Source organism: Rhinopithecus bieti, unplaced genomic scaffold (genome assembly GCF_001698545.2).
Source record: "Rhinopithecus bieti isolate Rb0 unplaced genomic scaffold, ASM169854v2 scaffold_9899, whole genome shotgun sequence".
Classification (NCBI taxonomy): domain Eukaryota; kingdom Metazoa; phylum Chordata; class Mammalia; order Primates; family Cercopithecidae; genus Rhinopithecus; species Rhinopithecus bieti.
In genome coordinates, this window is record NW_016806979.1 from 835598 (window position 1) to 850133 (window position 14536).

Consider the following 14536-nt stretch of genomic DNA (forward strand, 5'->3'; position numbering starts at 1 on the left):
TTTTTTTTTTTTTTTGAGACAGAGTCTCACTCTGTCACCCAGGCTGGAGTGCAGTGACGTGATCTCGGCTGACTGCAACCTCCACCTCCCAGGTTCAAGCAATTATCCTGCCTCAGCCTCCCAAGTAGCTGGGATTACAGGTGTGAGCCACCATGGCCAGCTAATTTTTGTATTTTTAGTAGAAAGGGGGTTTCACCAGGCTGGTCTCAAACTCCTGACCTCAGGTGATCTTCCCACCTCCGCCTCCGAAAGTGCTGGCATTACAGGTATAAGCCACTGCACCCGGCCTGTCTTTTCACTTTCTTGATGGTGTCCTTTGAAGGACACCGAATGTCTCCAGTTTTGATCCAGTCCCATTGTTCATGTCTCCTGTTGCTTGTGCTTCTGAGTCGTGCTGTCCTCATCCCGTTGCCTTTATTCCTTGTGAGGCGACGTAACGAGGGAACTTCCACATGTCCTCTCACATTGTAAATATGTAAATCACACCTTCCCTGCAGCCTCTGCGTCTTCCCTAATGCAGAACATCTCTCTAGAAACAAAGTATTCCAGATTTCCCATCTGCCGAGGGAGGAGGCAGTGCTCCAGAAATTGGATGCCTTTTTTTAATCTTCCTCAGATGTTTGATGGATTGATTGAAATTGACAAATATGACTGGGTGAGGTGGCTCATGCCTGTAATCCCAGCACCTTGGGAGGCCGAGGTGTGCAGATCACCAGGTCAGGAGATTGAGACCGTCTTGGCCAACATGGTGAAGCCCCGTGTCTACTAAAATACAAAAAATTAGCCAGGCGTGGTGGTGCGTGCCTGTAATCCCAGCTACTTGGGAGGCTGAGGCAGGGCAGTCAATCGCTTGAACCCAGGAGGTGGAGGTTGCGGTGAGCTGAGATTGTGCCACTGCACTCCAGCCTGGGCGACAAAGCAAGACTCCATCTCAAAAAAAAAAAAAGAAAATGACAAAAATAAATTGTATATCTCTGTGGTGTGTGACATGATGTTCTGAAACATGTACACACTGTGGAATGGCTAAATGAGGCTAATTAACATGTGCATTACCCCTCATACCTCTCATTTTCTCCTGATGCCTAACGTCTCACCTTGATTGGAAGTGCATCTTTGTTGTTGCAGTGAAGAGGAACTTGGCTACTTTTCCATTTCTGTCGAGGTGGTTGAAGATCCGTGTACACGTGAGGGGCTTCAGTCGAGGGGGGTTGAAGATCCGTGTACCCGTGAGGGGCTTCAGTCCTCCAGTCGGGGGGGGGGGTTGAAGATCCGTGTACACGTGAGGGGCTCCTGTCGAGGAAGATCCGTGTACACGTGAGGGGCTCCAGTCGAGGCGGTTGAAGATCCGTGTACCCATGACAGGGCTCCAGATCCCCGACACTTTGCAGTTGCTGTTTCCCCCATTTCCCACACAAATCCTACAGACAAGAAATAAACATTTAAAAAGCTTTTAGGCTGGGCACGGTGGTACACACCTGTAGTCACAACACTTTGGGAGGCTGAGACGGGAACATCACTTGAGCCCAGGAGTTTGAGAACAGCCTGGGTAACATAGGGAGACCTTGTCCCTACAAAAACTAAACAAGACTGGGCACGGTGGCTCATGCCTGTAATCCCCACACTTTGGGAGGGTGAGGTGGGAGGATTATTTGAGCTCGGCAGTTTGAAACCAGCCTGGGCAACACAGCAAGACCCCATCTGTACTAAAAACTGAAATAATTAGCCAAGAATGGTGGTGCATCTGTAATCACAGCTACTTAGGAGGCTGAGGATTGCTTGAGCCCAGATGGTTGAGGCTGCAGTGAGCCATGATCGCGCCACTGTGCCACGATCGCGCCACTGCGCCCCAGCCTGGGCGACAGAGCAAGACCCTGTCTCTGAAAATAAAAACAGGCTGGATGTGGTGACTCACAGGTGTAATCCCAACACTCTGGGAGGCTGAGGCAGAGGATCGCTTGAGTTCAGGAGTTTGAGACCAGCCGAGGCAACAAAGTAAGATGCCGTCTGAATAAAATAAGTAAATAAATACAAATAAATACAAGCTTTTAATTTTACCTTGGTTAATCATAGATGATTTGATTATCCTGGGGAAAATGTTCACCTTGAAGTAATATTGTTTGGTTGGGTTTTTACTTAGTGTCTGTAAATTAAATAATAACCTTTATTTTTGTGTAGGTGGCAAATTCAAAATGAAATAGTCATAAGGAATTCACCGTAGGAGTCCCTGGAATAGGGAAAGTAATATTTTATGTTACTGGGAATGAGGCGGGAAGGCTCTGGTGCAGGGAGGCATTCATCTTTCTCACCTGCTCTGCTCTTCTTCCCTCCTCTCGCCGGGAGTGGTGTGGTCAGTGAGAGAGGCAGCCAGAGCTGGAGGCCAGCCCAGGGCCCCCAGGGTGGGTCTCATGGCCAGCCTGTTGCCTCCCGGAGGTACTCTGTGGCCTGCGACTCCCCTCCCCCAGCCCCCCATTCACTCGGGCCTCTTGTTGGCCTCCACCTGCCTTTCTTTCTTTTTTTTTTTTTTTTTTTGAGACGGAGTCTCGCTCTGTCGCCCAGGCTGGAGTGCAGTGGCCGGATCTCAGCTCACTGCAAGCTCCACCTCCTGGGTTCACGGCATTCTCCTGCCTCAGCCTCCCGAGTAGCTGGGACTACAGGCGCCCGCCACCACGCCCGGCTAATTTTTTGTATTTTTAGTAGAGACGGGGTTTCACCGTGTTAGCCAGGATGGTCTCGATCTTCTGACCCCGTGATCCGCCCGCTGCGGCCTCCCAAAGTGCTGGGATTACAGGCCTGAGCCTCCGCACCCGGCCTATCCACCTACCTTTCAATAGCCTCAGCCCTCCGACCTCCTGGCCTGCCTCCCTCTGGCCTCCCCATTTCTGCCCCCTTTGATTAGCAGAAGAGAAAAATCTACACCTCCTACTGGTTACTTGCAATTCTGGAGACCTTTATTTCTCCCTGGAAGGAGGGCTCAGGAAGGGGTTTCGAGGCACTCTGCCTCTGTCCATGCACGGATTCTCCCCACCAGCCTGGGAGTCCAGAGCAGGGTACAGGGGAGCCGCCGGGGCCAGCTGGGCGGGGCAGGAGGATCAGCGGCTGTGGTTGGGGGCGGAGGGCAGAGGGCAGTTGCATCCAGCTGGGGAGGAGGCCCTGATCTCAGGCTCCCATGTTCTTTCCCCACACTCACAGCGCTTCCTGTTGGTGCCCCAGGGGCCTGCTGCAGCCCAGCCACTGCTTTGATTCCTTACACTGCCTTTGAAATGGCTCTAGGTGCTGCGGGAACCCCTGGAGCCGGCCGTTTTCCAGCATGAACTTCCCCGTGAGGTGGACCAGGTACACCTGGAGGTTTTGGAGCTGCGGAAGCAGGTGGCTGAGCTGGGGAAGCATCTCAGGATAGCCCAGCATGGGGGAGCAGACCCTTCAGGCAAGAAGCAGCCCCCAGCCTCGGACGCCGTGACCCTAGGGAGAGAGGTGGGTGCCCGCCAGCTCCTCCTGCCACCTGCCTGTCGAGGCTCCTGCCACAGAAACTGTCCTTGCCTGTGCTCTGCCAGCGTTGCTGCCTGTATGCCCTGGGAGCTCAGGTGGGACGAGAGCTGCAGTGAAGGCTGTGCCTGGAAGTGGGCCCTGCTCCACCCTTCTCCCCCTTCTTCCTCCGCCTTCTTCCTCCGCTTGCTTCCTCTTTTTCTGGTCCTTCACCTTGACGCCCTGTTGGTGGGGACAGGCCCGGGCCCATCTCAGTCCTCCCTTCAGCTAACAGCATCTTGTGTTGGAAACTCACACACTGAAGGTGGCTCATGTTTGCTTTAATGCAGGGCCTTGACGGCCTGCTGAGGGGGCATCTGCGTGCACAGTCCTGCCTGCCCCATGCCTAGCGGTGGGCCCTCCCTGCGTGGGGAGGGGGCCACATGGCCCTCACTGCTGCGTTCAGAGCCACGCAGCTGCTCCATGCCACGGCACTCCTATCCTGGTCCTGGTCAGGCCCTTGGCCCCAAGGGAGTGACCCCCAACTCCATGGCTGGGTTTGAGCCACAGCTCTGTGCTGTGGAGATGACCCCAGGTCCTGATTCTGAAGCTTGGCAGAGCCGACCAGCAGGGCTCCCTTCTTCCTACCTAAGGCCAGAGGGAAAGGCTGTGAAGGACAGATTGCCCAGCCTCCCTGTCTTCGTACCCCAGACTGTTGGTAATTGGGGTAACTGTAGCAAGCTATGACCTGTGTGACCTATGAATCCACAGAAGGTTTCAGGGACGGTAGATGATGTCTAGAAGGCACAAAGTGGAAGACAGCGCGGATCTCCAGGGTACCATGCTTGGGGAGCAGGACCCCAGGGACTCGGACTGGAATAGAGTGGACTGAGGAAGATGGGGCCGTGGCTGTCTCAGGCTCCAGGACAGTGAGGAGCAGGCCAGAGCTGCCTTGGCATGGGATGGGCAAGACCATGAGGATGCCTCAGGGGGACGACAGAGCAGGTATGAGAAGGCGGAGGGAGCCTGAGGCCCCAGCAGGTGCCCAGCCAGTGTGCACAGGAAGGGCTGAGCTGGTTGGTAAGATATTGAGCTGCACCTGCCCCTGTATCTTTGGTACGGAGGTGCTGTCCTCAGGGGTCCCCAGCACCCTAGCCCTCCTGGGCTCCCAGTCCAGCCACTCCAGGGTGGCTCCTGCCCGGTGGGGGCTGTGGCCCCTGGGCCAGCTAGCAGCACAGCGGGGGGTAAGCATGTCTGCACCCCCACACGTGTCCCACCCACCTGAACGCCGTGTGTTCCTGGACATGGGTGGGCGCCTCCTTGGGCAGCAAGGGGCCCCAGGAGCTCTCACTGGCAGCCCTTGTGTAGTTCACTGTCTTCCCACTTGTTTAGAATGAAGGGGCAAGAATTTATACAAATAAGCAGAATTTTTTTTCTTTTTCTTTTTTTTGAGACAGTCTCACACTGTTGCCCAGTCTGGAGTGCACTGGTGCTATCTTGGCTCACCATAACCTCCTCCTCCCGGGTTCAAGCAATTCTGCCTCAGCCCCCCAAGTAGCTGAGATTACAGGTGTACCACGTCCAGCCAATTTTTGTATTTTCGGTAGAGACAGGGTTTCACCATGTTGGTCAGGCTGGTCTCAAGTGATCTGCCTGCCTCAGCCTCCCAAAGTGGTGGGATTACCGTGCCTGGCCCAAATAAGCAGAATTTTAAATTGAGGAATTAAATCCCATAGCAGACAGAGTGGGAGCTGAAGCCACCTGCAGCCCAATCCCAGTTATTGGAGCTAAGGCACAGGCGGGGCAAACACTCCAGGCTCTGTGTCTATGTGCATGGAGGTGACAGTCGGGCTCCAGGCTCCTCCTGGGTCTGAGCATCCTGTGGCCGGGCTCTCCACCCAGTTGAGGCCCACCATGGCTCTGTCCTCTGCCAAGCAACATGGCTGAGCTCCTGGAGACGAGGGCGGGCCCAGGTCATTGCTGCTTGCCGCTGGGAAAGGAGCCCAGATGGAGAAGGGGGCGGGGCCCTCCGGTAGAGGATCAGTGTGTCCGTTATGTTGGGTATAGAGAGAAGTGGGTAGAGCTGTGTGTGCATCTGATCCCAGCTGTGTCCTGAGAGGGCCCGCAGCCTGGACTCGGCCACAGCAGATGTCAGTTCCACAGTTGCAGGCACTGGTTCCATGGTTCCTGCTGTGCTCACAGGAGCCGGAGCTCCAGCATGGAGGCAGGTTCGGAGGGCACGCGAACCAGCAGAAAAGGGGCCCCCACTGACGAGATCTAGGCCAATAGGCAGTGACGTTGAAGACCATAATCCATGGACTCAACCAGGAAATAATGGGGCCAGGCTGATAGCAATGGACAGATCAGTCAGGGGAACGGGGTGCTCCTCCACATGAGAGTGCCAGCCAGGGAACGTGACAGGAAAGGCACGCTGGGCGATCACAGATGGGTACTGAGCCAGAGGGATTCCCATCAGACGCAAAGCAGCATCTCCCACACGTGACTTATTTTCAAGGGTAATGCTGGCTTTCCAGTGGAGCAGCCTGTTGGACCCCAGCTGAGCCGAGTGATCAGAGCTCCCATCGCCAGTGCTGGGTGTACCCGCCTCCAGGCGGGCCACACTGAGACGGTACAGACTCACTCTCGGGGTCCCTGCCAAAGATGCAGAACCTGAGCTTAAGCATGAAGAAACCTCAGGCAGGCCCAAACAGAGGGACTTCTACACGCTTGGTGGGTGCCCAAACATGGAAGCTGGGGAGCCACTCCAGTTAGGAGACCTGGGAGACCCCACGTAGAAACGCCAGGTGGGACCCTGGACCCTGCGCAGGAGAGACAGTGTAGTAATGCCATGTGGAACCGTGGTCCCTGCACAGGAGAGAGCGTCAGGGCATCATCCGTAGAAACACCACGTGGGACCCTGGACCCTGCACAGGAGAGACAGCGTCAGGGCATTATCGGTAGAAACACCACGTGGGAGTGTGGACCCTGCACAGGAGAGACAGTATAGAAATGCCACGTGGGACTGTGGTCCCTGCACAGGAGAGAGCGTCAGGGCATTATCCATAGAAACGTCACATGGGACCCTGGACCCTGCACAGGAGAGACAGAGTCAGGGCATCATCCATAGAAATGCCACGTGGGACCCTGGACCCTGCACAGGAGAGACAGCGTCAGGGCGTTATCCGGATGGTTGGTGACATTTGCACACAGGCAATGGACCGGGTCACATATTGTGTGCGTCCACCAAGTACTGAGGTGTGATGCAGCGCAGCGTCTCCAGCCTACCTCCTGTAGTGCAGGAAGCCTGTGCAGGGCCAGTGAGGAAGCGCACAGGGGCCCAGGGAGTGTCCCCCAGCACCCCTGACAAAAGCTGGTCCCTTCCCCGGCCCCAGCCAAGGAGCCAGGCCTGCAAAGCCGAGGCCAGGTGTGTGCAGAGGCACGTGTTCCCACTTCTCCTGTGGCAGAGGGAGAGCCTGTGGACAACAGTGGGTCGCTCTGCTCCCAGGCAGGCCCCACTAGGCTGAGTCGCACAGCCTGGCTTTGCCCTTCCCTGACTGCACCACCCACATCAACTGCCTCTAGTCCGTAAAACATAAAACTTCCCCCCAGGCACTGGCCGCCAGGGCTGAATTGGAGGATGTGTTGTGTCCCTGGGTCCACTGGGGGGCAGTGTTGGCCATGGCATTGGTGCCGGCTCTGCCGAGAGGCGTTGGAGTGACTGTGGGGTGGTGAGCGCCGGCCCAGCCTGATGGAACCCACTGTACCAGTTCCAGGCCTCAGCCTCTGAGAAGGACTTCTCTGTGTCACTCACTCACACGTGTCCTCAAGACGTGAAGACATTTCAGCAGACCAAAGTTTCCTTCTAATTTCCTCCTAATTGTCCGGATACATGGAGACATCTCCCCCTCACGAGGGGGGTGCTGGGGCAGTCCCAGGCATGGGGGCAGATGGGTGGGCAGCCCCTGGAGCACGCAGTGGTGAAGACATTCCTGAATATGTCTCAGGCTGTAGAAATCTTATTTTGTGGAAAGATTTTAGAGAATCATCAAAATAAACTTTTACCAAATAACATTTTACCAGAAACTGAATCCAAGAGAGGTAGAATCATTCACTCCCTGCCCCCCAGGTCACTGTGTGCAGAATCACATGACTAGGACATGGGCCCTGCAATCTGTGCCCTCCTTCCTGTGCCTGTGGGGTCAACAGCAAGAAGGCCCCTCAGTGCCCCTCAAGCCTGGCACCAGCCGCAAGAACCTGGGGCAACATCAGGGCGTCTTTGCGGGCAGAGGGGACTGCTTTTGAAGAGGGAATTGTCTCTTAAATCTCTAAGTGTTTTGAGGTTTGCAAAATCTGTTTTCAGGATTGTTCTTTCCTCAGTTAAAGTAACAAAATAACCCAGTGCATTCCTGTAGGGGACCCAGGGCTTTAGACCCAGACTTGGAGTCTCACCGCCTGGCTGCTCTCCCCTAGCCCTGCACCATCTGCAATCTGTTTTACCAGCACAAGACCTCCCTTCCTCCAGATCTGCCTTGGCCTCTCCTAGGCCCAAGAGCCCATTCCTGCCCATCCTCCCAGGGCCACGAGTGAGCCTCTGTGCCACACTCGCCAAGGGTGCTCACGGAGCAGGCACGAGGCCCGCTCACTGGAGGAAGTGAGTCTGGACTCGGGCTCAGGCCTGTGGCGAGCCTCTGTGGGGGCTGCCCTGCACCTGGCCTTGGCCGGGGCCTGCGGTGCCATAGAACTTTCTCTGTCCAAGAGGAAGGCAGACATTTCTCCCCTTTGCTGTGTCATCCTTGCGGCCCCCCGAGCGTCCCACATGAACCTGCGGCACATGCCCAGAGGCACTGCATACGGTGGATGCGCCCCAGGCCATCCGAAGAACAGCAGCACCTGGAAGGCAGCAGCACCTGCCAGCCCTGGAGAGGCATACCAGGAAGCTGGCAGGGACAGGGTGTGCTGGCCTGTTCCAGGGACTCAGAGCTCGTGTGGCCAGGACAAGGTGCAGCTTGGCTCCTCACAGGGGCCAGGAGCGGCACGGGAGAAGTAGGTCGTCGGCTTCCGTCTCACCAGGGCCTGGACACCACTGGTTTTTCCTGTGCCCCCATTTTTGGTCCAGGCATCCCTTTGTGTTGGGATTGCACTCTGTAGCACTGGCATGGTGTAGGCCGCACGTCCAGGCCAGGCTGAGCAAGGACAACACAGTGATTCCCAGGGGTTCAGATCTAGGGTTGGCCCAGGCCTGGGGTGCTGAGGGGGAGCCCAGCCAGCTCCACTGCCCCTGTGTCGGCCTCTCCCTCTCCACGGCCTTTGTGCTCCCCCTGCGCCTGCTTCAGGAGGGAAGCCACAGTCAGCCTGCAGCGTGGTTGTGGGGTGTCCATCCGGCAGGTAGAGAAAGGAGGGACCCCAAGGAGTGGAGGAGGGCCAAGCCACGCCAGCGGGAGGTGTCCTCCTGAGTCCTGGGCACTGCTAGAGGCCACAGCCTTCTCTCTGCTCTCCCTGGGGAGCTGCTGTGCTGGTTGGATGTCCTGAGATTCTCACTGTGTTCACTTGAAAGACAAAGGAGCCGGGCGCGGTGGCTCAAGCCTGTAATCCCAGCACTTTGGGAGGCCGAGACGGGCGGATCACGAGGTCAGGAGATCGAGACCATCCTGGCTAACACGGTGAAACCCTGTCTCTACTAAAATACAAAAAACTAGCCGGGCGAGGTGGTGGGCGCCTGTAGTCCCAGCTACTCGGGAGGCTGAGGCAGGAGAATGGCGTGAACCTGGGAGGCGGAGCTTGCAGTGAGCTGAGATCCGGCCACTGCACTCCAGCCTGGGCGACAGAGCGAGACTCTGTCTCAAAAAAAAAAAAAAAGAAAGACACAAAGGCATATGTGACCAGAAGGCAGGGATGGCGGGAAGGAGGCAGAGGGCTGTGAGGGCCCGGGGGCCACCCTGGCCTGGGAGATCTGTGGGCCTTTATTCTATTTGTGGAAGAGAAGGACCTACTGAAGCATTGGGAGCAGCAACCCTTTTTGTCTTTCTTTTGGAAGGACGTCACCCAGTGGTGGCACCCAGCAGTGCCCACCCTGGGAGAGCAGGTGAAGAGGCTCCGTGGGCAGGCACCCCAGCGTCCTCCCATGAGGGCAGCCTCGCAGGGGTGTCTACCTGTGAGTTCTGTTACAGGGCCTTGCCAAGGGAGAGCCTGTGGAGGCCGAGGACCAGGGAGAGCTTTTCCTGCACCTCCAGCCGGTGGCACGCGCCCCCCAGACCTTATCTATGCACCAACTCCAGAGGAAGCTGAAGGAGGCAGCCAGAAAAATCCTTAGCCTCCGCCTGGAGAAGGAGCAGCTCATCGAGATGGGGAACAGGCTCCGTGCAGAGCTGGGCTGGCCCAAAGGTGAGTCCGGGAAGTGGAGGCCATGGCCTGGGTGCAGGCCAGGTTCTGGGTGTGCGCCTGGGGTCAGTGGGAGGGCTCTGGCCGCAGCCTTCTCAGGAAGGCCCAAAGGAGTGCAGAAGCCCCTCTTGTGAGTGGGGCCTGGTTGGAGGCCACTGTACAGAGCAGGACCTCATCTCAGCTGCGGACGCTCTGGGAACCCACTTTGCTGGCACCATGGTGAGAACAACGCGGCAGTTTAGCAAAGCAGCTGGCATTTCTGTGCGGCTCTGTGGCGAGCAGCAAAGATGACCATAGACTTCTCCAGATAAAGACAGCAGTGTCTCCTGACCGAGGTGGAGGCTGGGCCTGTTGGACACAGACACACCCGGGCTGACTTCCTAAGAAAGGCAAGGGACACTGGCTTTATGACTGAGTGTTTCAGTGAGTCATTCATCTGTTCCTCCATGCATCCACCCACCTACCTATCCATCCATCCAACCACCCATCCTTCTACCCATCCATTCACCCACCCACCCACCCATCCATCCATTTACCTACCCATCTACCCACCCACCCATCCGTTCATCCACCCACTCATCCTTCCACCATCCACCCACCCATCCATCTACCCACCTGTATATCCATCCATCCATCCATCCATCCAACCACTTATCCCACTCACCGATCCATCTACCCATCCATCCATCTACCCACCCACCCATCCCTCCATCTACCCACCCATCCATCCATCTGCTCACCCACCCAACCATCCATCCATTTACCCATCCACCCACCCATTCATCTATTCACCCACTCACCCATCCATCTGTCCACTTACCCACCCACCCATCCATCCATCCATCTACCATCCATCCACCCATCCATCCACCCACCTATCCATCCATCCATCCATCCATCCATCCATCCATCCATCCACCCACCCATCCACCCATCCATGTGTCCATCCACTCATCCATCCACCTACCCACCCAACCATGCATCCATCTACCCATCCACCCACCCATTCATCCATTCACCCACCCACCCATCCATCTATCCATCCACCCACCCATCCATCCATCCATCCATTCATACACCCATCCACCTATCCATCTATTAATGTATCCATCCATCCATCCACCCACCTATCCATCCATCTATCCACCCACCCACCCAACCATGCATATATCTACCCATCCGCCCACCCATTCATCCATTCACCCACCCACCCATCCATCCATCCATCCGCCTACCCACACACTCACCTATCCATCCATCCATCCATCCATCCATCCGTCCATGCATCCATCCATCCATCTATCCATCCAACCACTTATCCCACTTATCTATCCATCCATTCACCCACCCATCCACCCATCCATCTATTCTCTCCAGCCATGCATCCAATTATCCACTCACTCATCCACCAACCCATCCATCCATCTATCCATCCACCCATCCACCCATTCATCCATCCATTCATCTATCCATGCATCCACCCATCCATTCATCCATCTATCCGTTCATCCATCCATCCATCCATCTACCCATTCTCCCACATATCCATCCATTTATCCAACCACTTATCCCACCCACCTATCCATCCTTTCACTCACCCATCCACCCATCCATCCAATCATCCAGTCATTCATCCACCTACCTACCCATGCATAAATCCATCCACCCATCCAGTAGAGGAGCCCCTGCTGAGTGCCAGACACTTTCTACCTTCCTCAGTTCCTGTGTCGCCAGGCCCAAATCTGGCTAAAGAGATGTCTCCTCGTTTGGGTGTGGTGGCTCACGCCTACAATCCCAGCACTCCCTGGGGCAAGACTGTGTGTGTGTGCACATGCATTTGTATGTGAGACTGTGTGTGCACACGCGTTTGTGTGCGAGACTGTGCATGTGCATTTGTATGTGTGTGCACATGCGTTTGTATGTGAGACTGCACACGCATTTGTGAGACTGCACACGCGTTTGTGAGACTGTGTGCACGTGCGTTTGTATGTGAGACCGTGTGCACACACACATTTGTATGTTAGACCATGTGTGCATGCACGCGCACATCCACAGGGAGGACTCAGTAGAAGTTTGTCAATTTCTTGGCAATTTAGAGAAGAAAGTAGAGTGAGAAGAGAAGAATGGGGACTTTTGGCTTGGCTTTGATTATACCTAACATACTCCATTTGTTTCTTTTTGGGAAGACCGTCCTTCCCACCTAAACACTTGAGTTCTTAGCTGGGCATGGTGTCGTGCGCCTGAAGTTCCAGCTACTTGGGAGACTGAGGTGGGAGGATTACTGAGCACAGAAGGTCGGGGCTGCAGTGGGTATGATCCTGCCTGTGAAGAATCGCTGCACTCCAGCCTGGGCAACACAGGAGATCCAGTCTCTAAAAACATTTTAAAAAATTAAAAAGATCAGTCCTGATTGCAGAGGTTTAGGCAAGACTGGTCTATCTGCATTTTTTTCCTAAGATCACTAATCTGGTTCACAATGATGTGACTGCAGTCGTTAAGTAGTACAGAATGGCCAGCTGTGACAAACATATCATCATTACTCAACATGCGACAGTCGTCCAGCCAGGGGCTTAGCAGGACCTGCTCTGCCTGCGGCTGTTTCTAGATGCTTCTCTAGTCCACTTCACAACAGTTACTCTGCCCCAGCACTGGTGCCCCAGGGGTCACCTGCAGCTGCCTCAGTGCATGTCCTCACCTGTCCACCTCTGGGAAGGGGCCCCATTCTGCAGGGAGCAAGCTGACCATCACTTCACTGGCTCTCAGCTGCTTTCAGGCATACAGCCTGTCTCGCGCTGCCGGTGCCCATATACATGGCTGTGGGGGGAGGTGCCAGGGCGTCCCCTGTGCTCTGGTGACACTGGTTCCTGCCAATACCCATTCAGACTGTGGAGCCAACTCCAGCAGGTGACGTGGTGGGGCCCCTCCAAGACAAGGAGCTTCACCTGCCTGCTGCAGGGTTCAGGCCAAGACCAGGACGGGGAGTGAGAACAGCCCCACTCAGGGGCCTGCAGGGGGAAGCAGGAGGCAGGTGCTGTGGGACCCTGCCTGCAGGCCCCTCCGCCCACAGAGTGAGCAGTGCCTGGAGCTCACCCTCCCTCTGTGCCTTCCAGAAATCAGCCGCACATGGCATTTCCTTGATCCTGTAGAAAGCTGGGATTCCTTAAAATGTTGTTTCTAGCAAACTTCTTCATGATACCTAACTTTTTTTTTGAGACAGAGTCTTGCTCTGTTGCCCAGGCTGGAGTACAGTGGTGTGATCTCGGCTCACTGCAACCTCCACCTGCCGGGTTCCAGCGATTCTGTTGCCTCAGCCTCCCGAGTAGCTGGGATTACAGGCGTGTGCCACCACACCCAGCTAGTTTTTTTTTTTTTTTTTTTTNTGCCCACCTCAGCCTCCCAAAGTGCTGGGATTACAGGTCTGAGCTACCACCTGATCACCTGAGGTCAAGAGTTTGAGACCAGCTTGGCCAACATGGTGAAACCGAGTCTCTACTAAAAATACAAAAAAGAAAAAAAAATTAACCAAGTGTGGAGGCACATGCCTGTAATCCCAGCTACTTGGCTGGCTGAGGCAGGAGAATCTCTTGAACCTGGGAGGTAGAGGTTGCCGTGAGCCAAGATCAAGCCACTGCACTCCAGCCTGGGCAACAGAGCAAGACTGTCTCAGAAAAAAAGAGAGAAAGAAAATTTATTTGGAGGGCCAATCTAAATAGGTAAAAGGATTTCCTGTTTTCAATTTGTACTTTAATTTTGTGTGTATGTAGGGGGCTTACTGTGGGGCCGCTGGTATCTTATCGTTATGTCATTTTCCTGCTGAGTCTTTGATGCATCTGGAAATGATCTAGTGAAAAAGAACAAATTAGGGATCTCGCTGTGTTGTTTCCCAGTAGTTGGCAGCTGATTCAATACTATTTATTAGGCATATGTGCATAAATAGTGAAGTAGCTTTTTCATTTAATTTATTAAATGACATATACGTATTTAAAATCTTATAACAATATATTAATTTGGAAGTAATAAGTTTTGCTCACATCTTATGAAATAGTTGGTTGAAGCTCTTCCCAGGTCTGCTCCTTGACCTCAGTTCCCTGTTACCGATATGGGGTCTTCCAGGAGCCTGGAGAGCAGTGGATCGGACACAAGGCTTTCTACTCAGACTCAGATACGAGGCAGCCCCATCTTTTCTAGGAAAGAGAAAAGGGAAATGGACTTTTATTCAGGGATCTCTGCCCTTCGCTTTGTCAGCTCCTTCAGCAAGAGTCTGTGGGGAGTGCACGCTCTGTATCTGCAGATGACTTTCTAGGATGAAGCTTTAGCCAGAAATAGAATTTTCTGTATGTTGACATTTTTCTACAACTTTTTTTTGTTTTTAAAGGGATGGGGTCTCACTCTGACACCGAGGCTGGCATGGTGGTGCCATCTTAGCTCACTTAGCCTCCCAAGTAGCTGGGACTACAGATGCATGCCGCCATGCCCTACTCAACTTCTTTTGAAGATAATATTCTTATGTCTTCAGAGAGGTCAGCCATCAGTCTGATCTCAGTTCCTTTGGGGAAGCTGTTTTTTTTTTTTTTTTTGAGATGGAGTCTTGCTGTCTGTTGCCTAGGCTGGAGTGTAGTGACATGATCATGGCTCAATGCAGCCTCCGCCTCCCGGGTTCAGCCTAGCTATTTTTTTTTTTTTTTTTTTTTTTTTT

At 54.5% G+C, this 14536-nt stretch overlaps 2 protein-coding genes across 2 annotated transcripts in view; both read left to right on the forward strand.

Moving 5' to 3' along the window:
* Nucleotides 1-4984, forward strand: part of LOC108534258 (coiled-coil domain-containing protein 57-like) — a 63744-nt gene extending 58760 nt beyond the window's left edge. The window contains exon 15 of the mRNA XM_017879544.1: nucleotides 3271-4984. Within this exon, the coding sequence (XP_017735033.1) occupies nucleotides 3271-3807 (537 nt within the window). The 3' untranslated portion in view covers nucleotides 3808-4984. The remainder of the gene's footprint in view (nucleotides 1-3270) is intronic.
* A 4285-nt stretch (nucleotides 4985-9269) lies between these two features.
* Nucleotides 9270-14536, forward strand: part of LOC108534085 (coiled-coil domain-containing protein 57-like) — a 22089-nt gene continuing 16822 nt past the window's right edge. Inside the window, 1 exon segment of the mRNA XM_017879186.1 lies at nucleotides 9270-9843. Within this exon segment, the coding sequence (XP_017734675.1) occupies nucleotides 9723-9843 (121 nt within the window). The 5' untranslated portion in view covers nucleotides 9270-9722.